This window comes from Myotis nattereri (assembly GCF_964212035.1).
Source record: "Myotis nattereri genome assembly, chromosome: X".
NCBI lineage: Eukaryota > Metazoa > Chordata > Mammalia > Chiroptera > Vespertilionidae > Myotis > Myotis nattereri.
This window is the reverse complement of record NC_138078.1, coordinates 125,027,985-125,051,456: the sequence shown is the minus strand read 5'-3', so window position 1 is coordinate 125,051,456 and position 23,472 is coordinate 125,027,985. Positions and strand designations below refer to the sequence as shown.

The window sequence follows — 23,472 nt, the reverse complement described above, 5'->3', positions numbered from 1 at the left end:
TACAAAAGTTTGCATACAGTTTTGAGGGGTTTATTAATTCCCACTGAGACCTATCCATGTTAGGCCAACTCCTAAGTTAAAAACACATGACTGAGATGGTCCTGGGTTTATCCTAGGTTACCCCACTCAATTTGGTTAAGTTCATATAATTTTTGCCCCTGCCTCTTTTAGATGAGTGCTTCATCTGGTGTGGCTTTTGTTTCTCTAGGAGATGACTGAAAATGGAAGTCACCAGTTGATAGTAAAGGCAAGATTCAACTTTAAGCAGACTAATGAAGATGAACTGTCAGTCTGTAAAGGGGACATCATTTACGTCACTAGAGTTGAAGAAGGAGGCTGGTGGGAAGGCACATTAAATGGGAGAACAGGCTGGTTCCCTAGTAATTATGTCCGAGAAATTAAATCCAGTGGTAAGTGAATCTTTTACAAGCCTTGAATGTGACTCTTGAACTTTCTTGGCATTCTACTGAAAATAATTGTAGTTTTAATTGGTTAACAGAAACTGTAATTGTATGTATATGTCAAAAATAAAACTAGAACAGAACTGGGAAAAATCTGTGATTAGATATTTTGAAATGAAGTTGTATTTATATTACAGCAAGGCAGCAAAAAAAAAAAAAACCTAAAAAAAGCAAAAGAATTCAAAGCTAAGACAACTGTTTCACCTTAACTATGAACCCTCTGTCTTCTAATTCTAGCTCATGTAACATAGTACATAGTCCTTCCTGCTCCTCTAAGAATCACCATGGCAGAATATAATAATAAGAGAGCCCATGTGTTAACTTCCTTTTTTTAGCCCTAAGTTCTTTAAGCAGACCTAAGTCTAAATGCTTCAAAGATGTGTTTGAGAAATAATGATGGATTGCAGGAAGCTGTCTGGCCACTCTGATTCTGGATAAAATTGCCCTTAACTCATTGTATACTGATAACTGCTTACATTTTTCTTCTTCCTTTTTTAAAAAAATATGTATTTTTATTGATTTCAGAGAGGAAGGAAGAGGGAGAGATAGAAACAACAATGATGAGAGAGAATCATTGATCCGCTGCCTCCTGCATGCCCCCTACTGGGCATTGAGCCAGCAACCCAGACATGTGCCCTTTAGTGGAATCAAACCCGGGACCCTTCAGTCTGCAGGCCGATGCTCTATCCACTGAGTCAAACTGGCTAGGCGCATTTTTCATAAAAATATCCAGAAAGTGAAATCTAATTGCTGTTCAGCAGTCTTTCTAAAGCTTTCTTAGGTAACTTACTTGATTTTTATTACTTAAGAAGGTAGGTCCTGCCTATATTACAACCCCCCCGATATATAGAAATATGTTACAATGCAGATAAAATAGTGTTCAGTCATTCACATTATTATATTTCTTCACTTTTCAAAAATATTTACCCAAGAGCTCCTTTGAATAGTTAGTTCCTCAGTGCATTTTTGTACATGTCTTTATTGCTTTTTAATGCCTCAAAATTAATACTACTAATTAATAAAATTGTAAGTTCACTATAAATAAATTAAAACATTACAGAAATGTATAATATAGATAATTAAAATTTCTTTCCCTTTTGCCCCCTCCCCAGATAACTACTTTTAGGAGCTTTTCCCTAAAGCATTTAATATAAAATTTAGTTTGCACACTTTTCTGTATTGTATGTTGGGTTAAGGGAAGGAGCGTCTCCTTTAATGGAATAAATGTTATCAACAGATTTATAATTATATAGGTATGTGTAGACTTCTTAGCATTTTTTATTACTGGGAGTGGAGAAATTTTTGTTGAACCCTGGAGTAATTTCATAGGCCTTGCCTAGAATTTTCTTGGTTTAGATGATTTTCACAGCTGATTTTTACCTCTGTGCTACATCTTTCAATTGGTATCATTTGATTGTTAGGATTTCTAAATAAATTTCCAGATTTACTCTGACTTTGTTTTCTGACTCATGTCTTCATCTGCAAAAGGCACAGCACTTGCTGCCTTTCCTTGGGAAGTGGACAGACAGCATGCCTTCATTATAATGTCCTTGCCTCATAGGACATTTTGGGCACTCCCTTGGGGAAGCATTTTACCCAACTGTTCAGGTTAGGTCTGAACAGCTGGGGCCAGGTAGAAAGCTAGTCAGGGAAGTATGTGGAACAAATTTCTTTACCTAGCTTATTGCAGTAGTTTTTCCTTTCCTTTCCTTTCTTTTCCTTTCCTTTCCTTTCCTTTCCTTTCCTTTCCTTTCCTTTCCTTTCCTTTCCTTTCCTTTCCTTTCCTTTCCTTTCCTTTCCTTTCCTTTCCTTTCCTTCCCTTCCCTTCCCTTCCCTTCCCTTCCCTTCCCTTCCCTTCCCTTCCCTTCCCCTTCCTTTCCCTTCCCTTCCCTCCCCCCCCCCGCCCTTTTCTGACAAAGAATAAAAAAGCACTTATTTGAGCAAAAAGGAGCTGAAGCCCAGGAGACACAGATTCAGGTAATTTATCTTGTGTTCCTGCAGTAGCTTTCTAACTGATGTCTCTGCTCCTGTCCTTGTCACTCTTATAATCTAATTTACACTCAATAGCCAGAGTTATTGTTTTAAAATTTAACTTGGGTAATGGCTTCCCATCTTAAAAAATAGTAAAGTCTCCCAGCTGGCATGGCTCAGTGGTTGAGTGTTGACCTATGAACCAGAAGGTCATGTTAGCCCAGCCTCCATCCCCAGTGTGGGGTGTACAGGAGGCAGCCAATCAATGATTCCCTCTCATCATTGATGTTTCTATCTCTCTCCTTTTCCCTTCTTCTCTGGAATCAATAAAAATATATTTTAAAAAATAGTAAAGTCAAGGTCATCCCAATAACCTATAGGGCCCTACAGGATTTGGCTTCCCATTCTCCCTCTGATTTCCTCTCTGTGCTCTCTCCCTCTCACTCATTCACTTCAGCCACACCAGCCTTCGTCCTCCTGGTTGCCTATGCCAGACAGGTAACTCCCTCACTTGCTGTCTCTCTGCCTCGAACACTGTCATGGCAGAATCAGCATGACTGATTCAGTCACTTTCTTTAGGTCTTTGCTTACTTATCAGCTCCACAGTAGGGTCTTCCCTGGTCACCTGAGAGAAAATTGAACCCTATCCTCACTGCCCTGCCACCTTTCCTGCTTTATATTTTTGTTTACCAATTTCTCCATCTAACACAGTATATATTTACTTATTTATTTCATTTCATGTCTGTATCTTACCATTAAAGTTCTGTGAGAGTAGAGATTTTTTTTGTTTCGTTTATGCTCAATAAAGATTTGTAAGATGAATGAATATTGTAGGGTAGGTCATTAAATTCTGTTCAGATTGTTTATTGAGCATCTCCTACTGGGAGAGGGCTATAATAATCTGTTTTCATGAACCCCTATCTTCAAGGACCTGCCACTCTAGTCGTCAAGATAGGTGTGAACACAACCATAGCAAGATAGGACAGCATAAATAATACAGACAAAGCTCTAAATAAGATGCTGTGGAACCAGTAAAGAAACAGTTCGATTATCAATAACTTTAAGGGGTGGGGGAAATGTACTTGAATTGGGTATTGAAGAATTGAAAGAAGCTTCTGACTGGTAGAAGAAAGTTAGAAGGAGTTAGTAAGTTAAAGCATGGAAGTAGGAGAGCATGAGGTGGGTGGTAGGATGATTTGAGAGTAAGGTAAACAAAGAGGAGTGGGGCCTTGAGCGGGAGCTGCATTAAGAGGGGTGTCAATGCAGGGGATAATATGTGGTTTAGAAAGATCTTTCTAGTGGTAGTGTGGGGGCTGGATTGCAGGGAAGTGGTGAGGATAACTGAGGAGGATGTGGGGAAGCCAGTAGAGATAACTGCTGAGGTCCAGGCAATCCAGATAGTGGTGTAGGCTATTTCTGTGAGAGTGGAGAGGAAGAGAAAGTGGATGTATGCAGTATATACTGTTAAAATGGAATCAAGAAAACTTGCTGATGATTAGTTATGGGGAAAAGGGAAGAGATGAGAATAATTGCAAGTCTAGGGGTCCAGCTTGATGGTGAGCTCTTTAGGGACATGCAGTGTTAATCCACTTAGCCAGTCAGCAAAAGTTTATTCCCTGTGACTAGGATCTTAGTCTTTCCTAGGCACTGGTGAGGCAGAGAAACCTAAGACATAAATCTTGCCTTCATGGTATTCATAATCTAGTGAAGGAGAGATATAAAAATGCAATGTGAAAGATTAGTGATAGAGCTAAATACAGGGTGTTTTGGAGAATGGTGAGTAGAAGAGAGGTGACTAATTCATCCTGACAGGGAAGTCAAAGGAGACTAATTCATCTTTGTATACTTCTCTGTCTCCAAAGTGCCCAGCACAGTGCTTTAGACATTGGAAATGACTGATAAGTGCTGACCTCCATTAATAGAGACGATAGGGAAGATAGGAGGGGTGTGTGTGTGTGTGTGTGTGTGTGTGTGTGTGTGTGTGTGTGTGTTGGGTGGGTTATTGGCACTGAAGATGACGAGTTATTCTTTTGGGCATGTTGAGTGGAGGTGCCAGCAAATCATAGTTCTGAAGATTTTCAACAGGTAGTTGGCAGTATGGATTTAGAGCATGGGAGAGATAGAAGAGCTGGAGATGAAACTGACAACTGACAGTATAAAGTGGTAGATGATGAAGTATAAAATATATAGCAGATCATCAGTGGACAGAGAATGCACAGGGAAGGGAAGGGAAGGGAAGGGAAGGGAAGGGAAGGGAAGGGAAGGGAAGGAAAGGAAAGGAAAGGAAAGGAAAGGAAAGGAAAGGAAAGGAAAGGAAAGGAAAGGAAAGGAAAGGAAAGGAAAGGAAAGTGGCTGGAGAGGCTGGGGAAGGCTTCACAGAGAAGGAAGAGCTTGAATTAAACCCCCAGAGACATGTAGGCTATGGGTAGGCCCAAAAGAGAGTGGGGGACAATCTAAATCAGTGATTGATCAGAGAGAACAAAAACCACAAAAGATCTGCAGTAGGATTGAGCAGAGTGAGCTTGGGGAACAGTGGGAGAGATTAGCTTGATGTAATGAAAATGTCTTGTTAGGAAAGTAGGTATCAAGTCTTTGTTGACTTAAATTCTTTCCCATCCCAACTCTTGCTACTTCACAAAATAGTGAGTAGGATGCTGCAGAGGGACATTTTAAACTCAATGCTATGCTGTTTTATGTTTGGTCTAGAAAATACTTATCAACTTTTATTTCTTTCCAGGAAGTTCATACTGATGTATAAGCTTAGGAAAGAAGATTAATCTTTAAGTTGTTTAAAAAAATGAGTCATAGATTAAATATACATCTCATTGAAATGAAACCTTCAATTTAGAATTTTAAACCCCACTGTCATACAACTGATTCAATTAAGGGGTCATTAAATCCTTCTTCTAAAACTTCTTATTAGTAGGTAAATACAGATATCAAATAAAGGAGTTAGGTAGATGACTAATTAAATTTGTATTAAGGCAGATTAAGAAATAGCTCTACTGATTATATACCAAAACTTGGATTGAGCTTTATATTTAGACTTCCTGTTTAATCCCTTGGGTATATCACATAGATGTTTCATATCAGAGAAACTAGTTGTCACTAAATTTCTTTTTGTCTTGTCACCACCAATAGGTGGGGGAATCTGTATATCAGCAAGGGAAGGGAAAGAATCAAAAGTTAACTGGTACAAAAAAAAGTTAATTGGAAAGGAATCTTTATATCAGGATTTGAAGTGCTTCATATATATCTATGTGACACTGTTGTTATTTGAGTTATATTGTGCCAAATAACCCATTTGAATTATATATTACGCTGATGTTTTTTCAGTGATTGAATCGACCAATCTTTTCATTGCCTTAGAATCACCACCTAAAATGTTTGTTTTTTTTTGTTTTGTTTTTTATCTTTAAATTCTTTATTAGTTAAGGAATTACATGTTTTTTTAAATTAAATCTTTATTGTTCAGATTATTACATTTGTTCCTCTTTCCCCCCCCCCCCCATAACTCCCCTCCTCCCAGTTCCCGCCCCACCCTCCGCCCTCACTCCCCACCCACTGTCCTCATCCATAGGTGCACGATTTTTGCCCAGTCTCTTCCCGCATCTCCCACACCCCTTCCCCCCCAAGAATAGTCAGTCCATTCCCTTTCTATGTCCCTGATTCTATTATAATCACCAGTTCATTCTGTTCATCAGATTATTTATTCACTTGATTCTTAGATTCACTTGTTGATAGATGCATATTTGTTGTTCATAATTTGTATCTTTACCTTTTTCTTCCTCTTCCTCTTCTTAAAGGATACCTTTCAGCATTTCATATAATCCTGGTTTGGTGGTTATGAACTCCTTTAGCTTTTCCTTATCTGTGAAGCTCTTTAGCTGACCTTCAATTCTGAATGATAGCTTTGCTGGATAAAGTAATCTTGGTTGTAGGTTCTTGGTATTCATCACTTTGAATATTTCTTGCCACTCCCTTCTGGCCTGCATAGTTTCTGTTGAGAAATCAGCTGACAGTCATATGGGTACTCCCTTGTAGGTAACTGACTGTTTTTCTCTTGCTGCTTTTAAGATTCTCTCTTTGTCTTTTCCTCTTGGCATTTTAATTATGATGTGTCTTGGTGTGGTCCTCTTTGGATTCCTTTTGTTTGGGGTTCTCTGCGCTTCCTGGACTTGGAAGTCTATTTTTTTCACCAGGTGGGGGAAGTTTTCTGTCATTATTTCTTCAAATAGGTTTTCAATATCTTGCTCTCTCTCATCTTCTGGCACCCCTATAATTCTGATGTTGGTACGCTTGAAGCTGTCCCAGAGGCTCCTTACACTATCTTCGTATTTTTGGATTCTTTTTTCATTTTGCTTTGCCGGTTGGGTGTTTTTTGCTTTTTCGCATTTCAAATCTTTGACTTGATTCTTGCGCTCCTCTGGTCTGCTGTTGGGAGTCTGTATAGTATTCTTTATTTCAGTTGGTGTATGCTTAATTTCTAGTTGGTTATTTATCACAACATCGAGGGTCTCATTAGATTTCTCGAGGATCTCATTAAGTTTATCGGCAGCTTCTAGACAGTTCTTGAGAGACCTTAAAAGAGTGGTTCTGAACTCTATATCTTCCATTGACAATTTTGTCCTGTTTCTTTGTCTCCGCATTTTTTTATGCTTTCTTGGTGCACCCCCTAGTGGTCTTTGTGCGCAGTCTTGTAGTTAAGCCTTGATTGTTGTAGCTAATACTAGGGGGGATTTGACCTCCAGGCCAAGTGGCTGTGAGAATCAGCCAGGAATTACATGTTTTGATGTTAGTTCCAGTTAGGTCACATTGAAATACCCCTAGGGATTGAACATGTTTCTTCTGAATCTCCACATCTTTGCTTTTTCTCTGCATGTTGCTCAGTGTACGTTTCAGAGAGAACTGCACATAGTAAGAGTAAGCAATGGTAGCAGTGGGGGTGGGGGGCAAAGAGGAACCAGAGGTAGGAAACTGTCACCGAGGCACAGTGCTGGTGTTTTTCTTTTTGTAACCACTCCTTGATTCCCCACACCCCAATAGGGCCAGTAATTTACAAGGGCTACATTTTTTTTTTGACTTCCCAAGTATGTACTTCCAAATCTGTCTTCCTTCTACTCTTTTTGTTTTGATTGCCCTTGCCAAACCTGCAAGAAGAGCTAGAACTTCCAATACTTTGCTGAAGATGCTAGCTATAGGTTTCCATAGATGTTCTTTATTGCGTTGCAAAAGTTGATGTTTATTCCTATTTTTTTCTGGAAGGTTTTGTCTTTTATCTTTTTTGTTAATCCTCATGAGAGGATACATTTTCCCATTGATTTTTAGAGAGAGTGGAAGGAAGGAAAGGAGGGAATGAGGTAGGGAGAGAGGAGGGAGGGAGGGAGAGAGGGAGAGAGAGACATTGATGTGAGAGAGACACATTGATTGGTTGCCTCCTATACACACCCCAACAGGGACTGGGGCTCGAATCTGCAAACCCAGGTATGTGGTCACTAAAGGAAGCGAACCCAGCTGATGCTCTAACCCGTGAGTCACACCGGCCAGGACTGGAAGTTTTATTTTCTTGAAGAGTGTTCAGTTTTGTTATGTGATATTATCATATGATTTTTCTGTTTAGACCAGCGGTTCTCAACCTGTGGGTCGCGACCCCTTTGGCGGTCGAAAGACCCTTTCACAGGGGTGGACTAAGACCATCCCTCATATCAGATATTTATATTATGATTCATAACAGTAGCAACATTACAGTTATGAAGTAGCAACGAAAATAATTTTATGGTTGGGTCACAACATGAGGAACTGTATTTAAAGGGCTAGAAGGTTGAGAACCACTGGTTTAGACTATTATTGTGGGTTACACTGATTGATTCTTGAATATTTAACCAACCTTTCATCCCTGGGATGAATTACATAGTATATAATTCTTTTAATATTGCTTAATTATATTTGTTAATACTTTGTTAAGATATTCATGAAGAATGTTGGTCTGAAGGTTTCTTTTTTTTGGTGCTGTCTTGGTCTGTTTTTTGTGACTCTATAAGAGTGAGTTTATATAATGAGTTGGAAAGTGGTCTTCTTTTATTTTATATAATAGATTGTGAAGAATTTGTATTCCTTCTTCCTTAACATTTGATAGAATTCTCCGGTGAGATGGTATGGACATGGTGGTTTCCTTTTACCAGAGTTTTAAATTTATAAAATCAATTTCCTTAATAGTTATAAAGCTATTCAAATTGTCTACTTCATATGGGTGAGTTGAGATAGTTTTTATTTTCTGGGTAATTGGTTAATTACACTCTAATTATCAGCTTTATGTGTGTAGAGTTTTTCATAGTACTCTTTTTTATATTTTTTATATCTCTAGGGTCTGTAGTGTTATCTCCTGTTTCACTCCTCATATTGGTAATTTATGTCTTCTCACTTTTTTTTTGTCAGTCTTGCTAGAGTTTTGACAACTTTATTGACCTTATCAAAGCACCAGCTCTTTTGCATCTGTTCATCCACCCAGTAATCTCCATGGCAGCCACTTCTTTCTTTTCAAGTCATGATTCTCAGTTCTAAGTTACTTAGTTAACATTTTGTTTCAATTACAAAGACCCATTCCTATGGCCTTTCCTTTCCTCTTCTATGTCTTGGCAGGCTCTAATTACTGTTTACTCTTCCCTTTGGCCTTGCTTTTGAAAGGTAACCACATCTTGATGTTATTTTTAGAAAGTTTTATTTATTTATTTTTAATTATATATTTTCAATTGATTTTAGAGAGTAAGGGAGAGGGAGCGAGAGAGAAACATCAATGATGAGAGAGAATCATTGATTGGCTGGCTGCCTCCTGCATGCCCCACACTGGGGATCGAGCCCACAATCCGGGCATGTGCCCTGACCGGGAATTGAACTGTGATCTCCTGGTTTATAGGTTGACACTCAACCACTGAGCCATGCCGGCCGGGCTAGAAAGTTTTATTTTTATCAATACTGGTTTACATTATAATTCCACAGAACAACTGAGGTCTAAGTAGAACCATTATAGCTACATTATAGAAAATTTGCCTAATACAAAACTAAAAGAATTTGGTAATGGTCAATTTTTAATATGTCTAAGAGTGCAAAACCATGGCGTATTGGAAAGAACACCAGATTTGGTAATGCAATACTTCGGTTTGAGTACTGTCATTGCCATTTACAATCTCAAGTAATACGCAAGGTGGTTCCACATTGCTCAGGTTCACCCAGTAAAGCCTTGTGAAGCCACCAAGTGGATCCAGGCAGATCTTGAAATAGCATAAACTTTCCTCAAACTGGCCATACCCCATTTGTCATCACTGGGAAATGATCGAATTGGCCCTCATTGTTACCTTTTTACTTTGTTTCCACTCTGCTCAGCCTGGCAAAGCTGTACAATTCTCCATCACAGGAACAGTTCTGCCTTGAGCATTGTCATTACTATAGCTGTGTTTCTGGAATCTTCCCTGACTACAAAACTCCCTATTGTCTTCTATGCCTGTTTGAATTCTAGCCACCTTCCAGAGCCAGATCACGTGCCCTCTGCCCAGCAAGGTCTTCTCTGACCATCCCAAGTCAAACTGATGATCTTTCTGAACTCCAGTAGGAACCATTACTCATCAATTGAAACCTTCAATAGCTTTATCTCAGGACCTCATGTTGATTAGAAGCATAGCCTCTTATCAAGGCACACCTGTGTTTCCCGGATTCATATCATTAGGCAGCTGACACCACCTTTCTGAACCTTAGTGACCCCTGCAAAATGAGATCATTTCTGCCTGACAGGGTTGTTGTAGAAATAAAAAAAATGTTTTAAAAGCTGTTATGAGTCAAATAAACATAAGGGATATTTTAAATATAATAATAATTAGAAATAAAGGTTAAATGGGAAATCATCCATGAAATAATGTTGTAGTAGTAGAATTATAAAACTGTAGGTAAAGTAAGAAAGATCCGTTTGTATGTGTGTATGTTTGAGAAGACACACTTCAAAATGTTACTCTGAGTGATGGGCCAACCGTTGTTTTTCTTTTTTCTAAATTTTCTATATTTTGCATTTTTAGGGTAGATATGTAATAGATTTAAAACTAGAAAATATAATTTAAAAAAAAAGAAAAATCAATGCCTGATGTTAGTATATTGTTTGGTTATTTATACTCCCTCATACTTCAGAAAGGTTAAAACCACATACAATGTAGCAAGATAAAAGTGGAATATAAAACAAAATGAAGCAAAGGAGAAAATGAGGGTAGGAAAGATAGTATGTAGTGACTGTTAAACATTTATCACTAATGTCTTGTATTTTTATTAACTGCTTTTCTTTTCTAAAGAAAAAAGGTACTAGGATGTCTCTTAGTCATGAGTTTAATAGGTAAACTTAAATTTGTAAAAGAAAGACAGCATTTTATAGCATAATGTATTAATATTAAAATGATGCATAAAAGAGAAGAGTTTTCTGCTTGTTTTAGTATATTATATATTCTGATTATTTTATTTTTGGCACAGTAGATAGCCCTAAGAAAGTATGGTTACTATTATTTATATTATACTTGAATTGTAAGTTGCAAGTTACAAATATGCATTTGGTTAGCATTGGCCTTCCTTATTTATCTGTTTTGATAAGCTGAGTAGAACAACCTGAAGCTGGGAGTGAAGTTCTTGCCCCCACCCTGGCATTAAGTAGCTAAACCTTAACTCCTTGTCTTATTCTCCCCCTCATAAATTGATGGATCTGGATAAGAAGATCTAACTTTGACCATATGTGGTTTGGTAAAATTATGGTTTCTTGTTTAGGATATTTCCATTGATCTTTCCGCTTGATAATATTTATGGTGTTTTAGTTTACCTATGTTATAAAATGTTCATCTTATATTTGTATGATATTAATATAATTAAATTTTTTTTCACAGAGAGACCTCTCTCCCCCAAGGCTATCAAAGGATTTGAAACTACTCCACTTACCAAGAATTATTATTCCGTGGTGAGTGATCAGATGATGAACAAAATTTTCTTGACTATATGGAAACTTTTCACTTGTTGAATCACTGATGTATTGAGGTGAAACAAGTGGAAGACTGGATAAAGTTGCATCACAAGGGTCTAATATAAGCTGCATTACAATAGAGCTCTTCTACTGTAGGCCTTTTATATATGTCTGGAAGTTTTACATTTACTGTCCCGAAAAATTCATTTGTAGCCTATTAAACTGTAGTGAAAGAGAAATTACAGACATGATGGGGAAATTCAGCAGTTAGGTAGTCAATTTTGTCACTAAATAGCCTTACCAGATATTTTTTTTGTATATTTTACCACTTTTATTTTTTTTATTGCTTAAAATATTACAAAGAGTAGTACTTACCAGATATTTAGAAGCTGAATTATCAAGTTCCTCTAATGCAGTAAGTTTTCAGTGATTACATACTGTGGTTTTATTTTAGAATCGATCAATTCATTATGATTTCCTCTGAAATATTATCAGCTTTATTCTTGAGGAGAGGCCAAAAGGAAGGTTGTCCTTTGGCACAGAGGGAGGAATCAAATGGCTCTGGTTTGAACACAGATATGTCAAAATATATTAGGTATAGATAAGGCATGTGCAATACTCAAAAGAAGTTCCTTTTGAAAAAGATATAATATCCTTTTCCTTAATATTCTCTCTGTTTTCCTTCATGTCTCCTTTCCTGACTTGGCCCAGTCCAGAATGAAAAGGTCACGTCATGATAACCTCTGAGTTTCTCTGACCGGTAGCCACATCGTTCCCCCACACCCCTGCACTGCTGAAATACAGTTTCACTTTTCACCTAGTGTTCTATGTGTGTTTGTACTGCATATTCCTTTCATTTTGTGCATGGATGAACAGTTTTTAAACATCTCTATACATTTGCTTTCAAAAAAATAAATTTCACTCTTCAGTGAATTTGCTCCATAATGATATCAGCAGTAGCTGGTATGAAAAATCAAGACAGAACTTCATATCAACAAGGACAATTTTGTCACTATTTTTTCTCTTACATTTCTGAGGTTAAAATATATTACCCAACAGAGCTAGGCTCCCTTATTCCTTCCACTCTGACCACTTCTTTTAGCTTCTAGGTGACTCTCAATGATTTAATTTTCAAAGATAGATACATTCAAATGGTGGATGAATATATTACCATGCTTCTTTTCCCTGTGGATTTGGAGCATACCATCCATCGTTCTGCTTTATCTCTCTCTCTGCCTCGGTTGATTCTACCAATTTATAATATTGTTGGAATTATCCAAGGCAGATTAACCTCTGTGATTCTTATGGGCCTTATGTAAATCTTGTACATACTATATACAAACTCTATTTTTATCATCCACCTCTTATTGGAATTCATGTATGTTGTTTCTAGTTCCTTGCTACTATAAACAATTCAGCAGTAAACATCTTCTACAAACTTGGCAAATTATATAAAGATTTGTAGGTTAAGTTCATAGAAGTTAAATTGTTAGATCAAAAGGTATACACACACACACACACACACACACACACGTAGGGTGGGAAAAGGTAGGTTTATAGTTCATATGGAAAATAATTAATACAAGAATAAACTGTGTTTCACCAACAACTTAAACCTAATTTTTCCCACTCCTGTATGTTTATTTTTAAATTTTGATAGATTTTGTCTAAAACCCAAAGCATAATAAAGAAAATAGAATGCCTTGGGGAGCTCATGATGGCCTGTGAAGGAGCTGTAGATCTTTCTTATAAATATTCCTGAATTATTGAGACCAGTTAGATATATTATTGCAACTAGATAAGTATATGAAGGGATTTGGGTTGGTTGTTGTTGTTTTTATCCACATTTCTTTTGCTTTGAGTATTTAAGCAAAATTTTAGAGGCAATTAATTCAAAATACGTTCTGATCATCCTCCCAATCTGTGTTGATTGGCTTAGACAAATCAAAAAAATTCTAGCCCTCCCATAGTATTTGGAGATCTGGAAAATCAAGTTTACCCGCATGCAAATTTTCCCTATATGATTGATCTTATATTAACTCTTCTTCCCTCTAAGAGTCATTAATTGTAGATATTTTCTGTTGCTAGTTTTGTAAGAACACCAGCGAAGGATTTTTTCATCCATTTTTTAAAAACAGATAGGACTTTTTTCTGATTCCATAACATCATATAACTAACTGTTGTGTGTTTTTTTTTTTTTGAAAAAAACACACAAAACACAAAAGCATAAAGAAGAAAATAAATATCACTTGTAATCCTACCACTCATAGATAGTCACTAGTAACATGTTGGTGAATCTCATGCCAAATTTTCTTTGAAGTAAGAGGTGTGTGTGTACTCATGTGCATATATCTAGCCTGGGATATATGTATGTATATGGATATATACATATTTATATATTTCAAAAAATAAAAATGGGAACTGAAGCTACACTGACCGGGTGGAACTATGCATTTTTTATTATTTCTCCTTTATGGAGATTCTTCTTTTTTAAAAAGTTTTTTTTAAAAAAATTGACTTTTGAGCCCTGACTAATTTGGCTCAGTAGATAAAGCACTGGCCCAGGGACTGAAGGGTCCCAGGTTCATTTCCTGTCAAGGGCGCATGCCTGAGTTGTGGGCTTGATCCCCAGTAAGGGGTGTGCAGGAGGCAGCTGATCAATGATTCTCTGTCATCATTGATGTTTCTATCTCTCTTCCTCTCCCTTCCTCTCTGAAATCAATAAATATATTTAAAAAAATAAAAATTGCCTTTTGAGAGGAAGAGGAAGAGAGAGAGAGAGAGAGAGAGAGAGAGAGAGAGAGAGAGAGATCAATTTGTTGTTTTACTTATTTATGCATTCATTGGTTGCTTCTTGTATATACCCTGACTGGAAATTAAATCCGCAACCTTGGCATATTGGGACAATGCTCTAACCAACTAAGCCACCGGCCAGGGCCTATGGAGATTTTTCTATACTCACACCTTGACAATACTTATCTGACCAAACATGTTCTTAGACTCTTTCATTCAGTGAGTCCTTGAAGGTTCACATGTTCCCTTTACTTTGGTCCTGTGTATTAGTCAGGGTTCTCCAGAGAAACAGAGCCAATGATTTACTATAAGGAATTGGCTTACACACTATGGTGGCTGAGAAGTACCACAGTCTGTCATCTGCAAGCTGGAGACCCTGGAAAGATGTCCAAAGGCTTGAAAAGCATCAGAACCAATAGTGTAAGTTCTTTTCTGAGAACAGAAGACTGATGTCCCAACTGGAGCAGTCAGACAGAGAATGTATTCTGCCTTCTTCCACCTTTTTGTTCTATTCAGGCTCTCCACAGATTAGATGATGCACACCCACACAAGCAAGGCAATTTGCTTTCTTTAGTCTATTGATTCATTTCATCTGGAAAGACCCTCACAGACACACCCAGAAGTAATGACTGATACATAAGATTAACCATCACATCCAATAAACTTGGACAGGATAGAGAACTCTTAGAATTTGCAAGTGTTCAGACATCCCCCCCCCCACCCCTTTTCAAGTTTCCAAGAAATTATCTGCAGATTTCAGGCCCATTCAGGCCTTGAAGTGATTCTGGTGGCAAATCAATTTTAAATGTTAAATTCTTCAGTGTGATCAAATGGCTTTAGGCAACCAGTTCAGACCAGCATCTGCAATGAGGCATATTTAATGTGTCTGACTGAGGCTTAGTCACTCCTGGCTTGTTGTTTTGAATGGGAGTTTAGCATCCTTTAGGGACATGGAAGGCCAATGGAGGCTTTTGTTATCCCTGACCTTGGTTCTTTCATTGTCCTCAAAATTCAATGCAATTTATTAAACTTCTCTCACCATTGAAAAAAAGCATTTTTTTAGTAATTGTTTTTCTAATTACCTTCTCCTCATTGTCCTTTTTAACTTGATGTTATATGCCAGGAGGGATTAAAAAATAAAGAACAACAAAAGAAAATGGTAACTATGTGAGGTAATGGGTGTGTTAAGTAGCTTAATTGTAATCATTTTACAATGTATACATATATTAAAACATCAAGTTGTTTATATTAAATATATACAATTTTCTTTGTCAATTATATCTCAACAAAATTGAAAAAGTAAAGAACAGAAAAAGGAATCTATATTAGTTATCAAGCTTAGTTTGTATGCAGTACTTAGCTCTTGGCACCCATAATCTTATGGGAAAGACAGTACAGACATGATAGCATAAGCATGGCAGAGAATGATATAAATTTATAAAAGGTCCTAAAATGAGTTTCTCCAAATGTGGTTGGGGATCCTTTGCATCCGAAGCCCCTAAGAGCTTGTTAAAACTTTAGAACTCTGGGCCCCACACCACACTTGCTACATCAGAATCTCTGGCCACAGATCCCAGGAAAAGGCATTTTAACAACTTCCTCAGCCTCTTTCTCATCCTTCCTCCACCCCAGGTGATTTGGATGCTCACTGAACTAAAGTTTGAGAACCAACAAAGGGATAGGTTGAATGGAAGAGATAGGATTCTAGGTGTGTCAGGAGACAGATAAGCAGAGATGAGCTGAGAGAGAATTCAGGCAAGGGGAACTATATGAGCAGATTCACCCAGGTAGGAATGTACATGCCTACAATCCATCCCTACAGGTCATAGTGTAGACTACAATCCATTTCTCCCCCATCCAGATGTCCCTCTGAAGGTGGAATTCTTTATTCATTGCAACTAGTGTAGCTCACTTTAAGATTGCTATTGTTTGTGCTGCCACAAATAGGCTGGACTCTCAGACTAATATTCAACTCTGGATATGAGCATCTGTCTGCAGAATGAGAGGTGATATTTCCCTACTTCCAATTAGAAAAAATATAATCAATAATGACTAGTATTATTTATTTTTTTTCTAACTTTCTTCTACTGTATTATAACTTGTGACAGATGCCTAAGGGGTATTTCTCACAGAACCTATATGCAATTGGAAAGGTAGGAAGAAGTCTGTGGCATGCTAATCACATAAAAATTCCAGGAAACCTGGAATCCTTGCTTTTGCCACCCACATTCTGCTTACCCCTATTTTCTTTCTCAGTCATTTATCTACCTACTTGCTCCTACCCTGAATTTTCTCTACCTTTTTTAGTGCTTATCCGCCCCTCCTTTTAAAAAGACTTTATATTTTTAGAGCAGTTTTAGGTTCACAGCAAAATTAAGTGGAAGTTACAGAGATTTTTCATATGCCCCCTGCCCATGCACATGCACAGCCTCCCCCACTATCAGCATCTCCCACTAGAGTGGTGCATTTGTTATAAATGAAAACTCTACATTGATACATCGTTATCACCCAGAGTGCATAGTTTACATTAGGGTTCACTCTTGGTGTTGCACAATCTATAGGTTTGGACAAATGTGTAATGACATGCATCTATCATTATATTATCGTACAAAGTATTTTCACTGTCCTGAAAATCCTCTGTGCATCCACCTTTTAAAAATCCAACAACCTAAACTACCTTACATATCTATCTATTTATTCCTTATCTATATTCCCTCTTCTTTTTTACCTACCAATATCTTGTCTTACTCTTCCACACATCTTTTTCATCTGAGGGATGAAGGTAGATAGAAGAGATGACAGTATTTTGCAGAGTCTGTCTGTCAATAATGGGGGATAGTGCTGCCTGTTTTGTGAAGCCAATTACTGCACTTGAATGTAAATGGGTGGCTCTACTGGAATATAAGTCAGATATAACATAAATACAGTATATTAATATATTGCTTTTTTTAGTCTCATAAGACTTCACCAACATTAACTCATTTTTACAGGCATCATAATTATCTTAGAAATCCTATAATATGATGTTTCTTATTTGATTTAAGGTTTCCTGGGGCCATCGTAGTTTTCATATCTCTATTTTCAGCCTTTGTTTATACATATTAACTTTATAAAATAATGTCTTCATTCTTATATGACTGTTTCCCTCAGAGTTATAAAAAAAATGAACTCACTCTAAAGACTTTCCAGGAAATGTAGGAAATATATTTTAGTGGAAAATCAGTAGCCTAGGATGGAGGTACAAAAGGCCTTCACCTCTTTTTCTATGGTTTTTTACCATCTGTTTTGTTCTGAATTTAGTCAAAGGTTAATTGAACAAAAGGATACTCAGTTGTCCTTGTGAAGACAGAGACAGGGAAGCGAAGGCAATGTCTGGACACGGTCTATTTTAGTAAATTTGAATGGATTTCATCTCGATCAAATTGTACTGCTCTGAAGTTGGTTGGCCTGCCAAACTCCTTGCCTTCTGACTCACCACTGAGGCCTTCTGTTTGGGAGCACATAGCCTTCTCTGTCTGCTTCCCTTTTTATCCTTTTGCAGTAGATGTCCTGTGGTTTGAAAAATAAAGAACCAGTATCAGAAGTTCATCAGTTGGTCTTTTGAGACTGAGGAAAGCAATAAATGTCCAAGCAAATTTGGGAAAGAATCCCAAACATTCACCCTGATGAGCATGTCTACCTCTCAAACCACAGAATGAACAGTATTGTTTAATGCATTACCATTCAAAACCTTTTTTTGCATTATTTAATGAAGGACTCATTAATCAGCCTTATCAATTTAGTTTTATAAATTCAGCATTCAGCCATCCTCAAAACTGGTAACAATATGAATTCAATGTACATGTTACGTTTAGCTCTCCAGAACTCACTCAAAGGCACAGGAAATGTCTTTTTGCTTACCTCACCTTTGCCTTCTGTGTGTCCCATGCTAGTGGTTTCAACAGAGATGGAACTCCTCAAAAGTGTGCTGCCTCACCTAGCAAGTAAACCCATGGAACAGGACAGTTGGTACCTTTCTTGCAAAATCTTAGTGATTTCTTTTACAAGAGCCCCAGATAGTATACCTCAAACTAATACAAAATAAGATTGAATGTCAACTGTAATCTATATATATAAAAGACTAAGTATCCATCCATCCGACCGGTAGCTATGATGCACACTGACCACCAGGGGGCAGACACTCGACACAGGAGCTGCCATGATGCGCACTGGCCATTTAAAAATAAATGGCACCATGGACCTGGTGCCGACAAACCAACACTTGGCATCTCCCAAGTGGAACACAGGCCCCACCACCACCCCAGAGTGACATCCCACCAAATTTCAGCCAATGCTGCCAAGACCCCATGGTACAAAATGAGGCCCACAGCCCAGCCCAGCCTGGAAACTGTGGCTGTGGGTGCTGGGTAATGATGTCAGGTAGCAACGCCAGGCTGCCTCTCCCTAGTGACTGGCATCCTTGGAGTTTCTTCAGCCCAGGAACCCAACTTGCTTTATAGCCAGGTACAAACATTTTACAGTTTAACCAAGTGTTTGTGAAGTGTTTTCCCATGTCTCATCTCATTTGGTCCTCACAGAAGTCCTGGAGTAAGTAGATAGGAGACTCGGTAGAATCCTATTTTCTTTTCATTAGCAAGATGTGAATAGCAATATTAAAATATTTCTTCTAATTAATTTCCTTTCAATGTGCATGAATCCATGCACCGGGACACTAAAATTCAAAATAAATAAATAAATAAATAAATAAATAAATAAGCCACAGATAATAGCATTTTAAAGGAAGTTAAAATGATAAAGCTGTTTCAATGGGGAGAGGGAGGCTGAATTATAGCAACCATGAAATTAAAGCTTCTTATATTGTTTTAAAAATTATAAAGTTGTTTAATTGGTTTACAAATCACATTTTTAAATATGTCAATATGATTTTTAAATTTTTAATTACAGTTGACATGCAATACTATATTAGTTTCAGGTGTATAACATAGTAATTAGACATTTATATACCTTATGATGTGACCATCCTGATCAGTCTAGTACCCACCTGACACCATACATAGTTATTACAATATACAAATCACATTTTATGCTGTAAATAATATCTGTGATTTTTCTAATTTAAAAATTCCCTTCAGGCAAAGGTTATTTGGTTTGGTTTTTTATTTTGTTTTGCTTTTTTTCAACAGACATTATAATTTTGGTACTGTGACAATTATAGACAACAGTGCCTAAAAGGAGGGTAAGGATGTGGATGGCTCATTACCAAATATGGTCTATTCATTTATTTATTTATTAAATATAGTTTTATTGATTTCAGAGAGGAAGGGAGGGGGAGCGAAAGATAGAAACATCAATGATGAAAGCAAATCATTGATCTGCTGCCTTCTGCATACCCTCCACTGGGGACTGAGCTCGAAACCCGGGCATGTGCCCTGCCTGGGAATCGAACCGTGACCTCCTGGTTCATAGGTTGATGCTCATCACTGGTTGGGCAATCAAACATGGGCTTTTTAGAAAAATGTGAAAATGAGTTGATTAGATAACTTGATTCTCTCCTGAATATAAGTGAGAAGGTATGTCACCATCTTTCCCCCTATACAAATAATATAGAAAAACAAATATTGTTAATAAAGCAATATGAATATGAGCTTTACCTTTTGCTTAGTATAATATGGTACCATTGAATTCTAGTGCAGTTCTTTCCATTTCTAAGAATATAAATATGAATATATGAGTGTAAGTAATTACTTGAAGTATTGCAGTGAACAACAGCACAGCTGGGCAGAGAGCTATAGTGATGGACAAATTTGAGTTGGAGGGACATGATACTGTATAAAGACTTGAAGTCAGAAATAAACAGAAGGTTTTATTGACAGATGCGAAATTTGTGCTTTGAATTTTTAAAATAGCAGCTTTATTGACATATAATTCACATACCACTTTTAAACTTACCATTTAAAAGTGTAAAATTCACTGATTTTTAGTAAATTAACAGAGTTGTGTGATCAACACTAGCTTATTTTATAACATTTTCACCACCCTAATAAGAAATTCTCATTAGCAGGTACTCCCTCCAAGCCCTTGACAACCACTAATCTTTTTGTTTCTATGGATTTTGCCTATTCTGGACATTTCATATAATATTTGTTCTTTTGTGTCTCACTTCTTTCACTTAGCATAATGTTTTCAAGGTTCATCCATGCTGTAGAATGTGTCAGTACTTCCTTTCTTTTTATGGCTGAACTAGAAGCCCAGTGCACAAAAATTTGTGCACTCGGGGGGGTCCCTCAGCCCAGCCTGTGTCCTATCCCAGGCTGGGACCCCTCGGGGGATGACCACCTGCTGGCTTAGGCCTGCTCCTGGGATATTGGGCCTAAGCTGGCAGTCAGACATCCCTCTGGCAGCCTGGGAGCCCTCGGGGGATGTCTATTTGCCAGCGGGGAGCAGGCCTAAGCTGCAGTTGGACATCCTTAGTGCTGCTGAGGAGGCAGGAGAGGCTCCCACTACCACCGCTGTACTGGCAGCCGTCAGCCTGGCTTGTGGCTGAGCAGAGCTCCCCCTGTGGGAGTGCACTGACCACCAGGGGGCAGCTCCTGCATTGAGCATCTGCCCCCTGGTTGTCAGTGTGTGTCACAGTGACCAGTCATTCCCAGTCATTCTGCAGTTAGGGTCAATTTGCATATTACCCTTTTATTATATAAGATAGAGGTCTGGTGCATGGGGTGGGGCAGGCTGGTTTGCCCTGAAGGGTGTCCCAGATCAGGGTGGGGGTCCCTCTGGGGTGCCTGGCCAGCCTGGGTGAGGGGCTGAGGGCCGTTTTCAGGCTGGCCACACCCCATTCAGGGTGGGGTCCCCCCTGGGGTGCCTGGCCAACCTGGGTGAGGGGCTGATGGCCGTTTGCAGGCTGGTCAAGCCCCCCAGTGGGGACCCTCACCCCATGAGGGTGTGGCCAGCCTGGGTGAGTGGCTGATGGCTGTTTGCAGGCTGGCCAAGCCCCCCACCAGGGACCCTCACCTCATGAGGGTGTGGCCATCCTGGGTGAGGGGCTGATGGCTGTTTGAAGGCTGACTATGGCCCCCAGCCACGCAAGCTCCCAGTGGAGGCTGGCTGGAAGCAGGTATCTGGGATTTATTTATCTTCTATAATTGAACCTTTGTTGCCTTGAGTGGAGGCCACAGCCAGCCAGGGCAGGGAGGAAGCTTGGCTTTCTCCATTGCCAGGGCAACCAAGCCTTCTGCTTGCTCCAGCTCCATGGCTGCCGGCCGCCATCTTGGTTGGGTTAATTTGCATATAGTTGTTCTGATTGGCTGGTGGGCGTGGCTTGGGTGTAGCAGAGGTATGGTCAATTTGCATGTTTCTCTTTTATTAGGTTAGATAATCTTCCATCATATGGATATACCAGGTTTTGTATATCCATTCATCAGTTGATGGATCTTTGAATTATTTCCACTTCTTGGTTACTATAAATAATGCTGTTGTGAAAATTCATGTGCAAATTTTTGTGTGGACATATGTTTTCTTTTCCCTAGGAGTGGAATTGCTGGGTCATTTGGTAACTTTATGTCTAACTTTTTGAGGAACTGGTACACTGTTTTCCACAGCATCTACACCTTTTAACATTCCAATTGGCAACGTATGAGGGTTACAGTTTCTCCACCTTCGCAACAACACTTATTGTATATTTTCTTTTTCTTTTTATTATAACCACTCTAATGAGTGTGAAGTAGTATCTCATTATTGTGGTTTTGATTAGCATTTCCCTAGTGGTTAATGATGTTGAGCATATTTTTGTGTGCTCATTGGCCACATGTATATCTTCTTTGGAGAAATGTCTATTCAAATATTTTCCCAACTTTTAATTGATTATTTTTATTATTGAGTTGTAAGAGTTTTTTATATATTCCTCATCAGATGTATAATTTGTAAATATTCCTCCCATTCTGTGGGTTGTTTTTTCACTTTTAAAAAAAAACATATTTTATTGATTTTTTATAGAGAGGAAGGGAGAGAAAGTTAGAAACATCCATGGGAGAGAAACATCGATCAGCTGCCTCCTGCACACCTCCTACTGGGGATGTGCCTGCAACCAAGGTACATGCCTTTGACCAGAATCGAACCTGGGACCCTTCAGTCTGCAGGCCGATGCTCTATCCATTGAGCCAAACTGGTTAGGGCTTTTTTACTTTTTTGATAATGTCTTTTTGTCACACAGATTTTTAAATTATCATAAATTCTAATTTCTCTATTTTTTTCTCTTTCTGCTTGTGCTTTTGGTGTCACCCAAGATTTCATGGATGAATCCAAGGTCATGTAGATTTCCTTCTTTGTTTTCATTTAAAGTTTTGCAATTTTAAGACTTGAATCAATTTTGAGTTAATTTTTGTATGTGGTGTGAAGTAGGAATACAAATTCTTTCTTTTGCATGTAGATATCCAGTGGTCCCAACACCATTTGTTGAAAAGGCTATTTTTTTTCCTTTTGAAATGTCTTGTTATGTTATGCTTGTCAAAAATCAATTGACCATAAGTTCATTTCTGGACACTCAATTCTATTCCATTGATCTATGTATCTATCCTATGCCAGTACTAAACTTTCTTGTTACTATAGTTTTGCAGTGAGTTTTGAAATTGGAAAGTGTACACTCTAACTTTGCACTTCTTTTCCAAAATTTTAAGCGTTTGTGAGGGATTGGTATGCATTTTTTAAGCTTTTGGTAGAATCAGCCATCTCATCCTAGGCTTTAACTTATGACAAGTTGTTTTGAATAGTAATTCAACCTCTTTACTTGTTGTAGATCTATTCAGATTTTCTATTTTTTTGTGAGTCAGTTTTGGTAGTTTGTGCCTTTCTAGAAATTATTTTACTTTTTTAAGTGATTGCCCTACAATTTGCAATATACATTTAGAATTAGTCCAAGTCCACTTTTAAATAATACTGTATGGCTTCACAGGTAGTGCAAGTACCTCATAATAACAACATATTCCTAATTCTTTCCCCCACCCCTCTATCATTTTTTTCATTCATTTCACTTATACATAAGTGTATATCAGCATTATATATAAGCATATATGATCTATTATTTTTATTTCTACTGTTATTCTGAACAAACTTATCTATTAGATTGACTAATAATAAGAAAAATAACTTTTTACTTTACCTTCACTTACTCCTTCCCCCACGCTTTTTGAGTTTTTGACCTTTAGCATTTTCCTTCTCTCTGAAGTTTTTTTTTTAAATATATTTTTATTGATTTCAGAGAGGAAGGGA

At 37.9% G+C, this 23,472-nt stretch overlaps 1 protein-coding gene across 1 annotated transcript in view; it reads left to right on the top strand.

The window, feature by feature from the left end:
• The window catches only part of ARHGEF6 (Rac/Cdc42 guanine nucleotide exchange factor 6), a 125,168-nt gene that overhangs the window by 42,736 nt on the left and 58,960 nt on the right, over positions 1-23,472 (top strand). The window contains exons 5-6 of the mRNA XM_081115150.1: positions 209-410; positions 11,342-11,412. Coding sequence (XP_080971276.1) covers positions 209-410; positions 11,342-11,412 — 273 coding nt within the window. The remainder of the gene's footprint in view (positions 1-208; positions 411-11,341; positions 11,413-23,472) is intronic.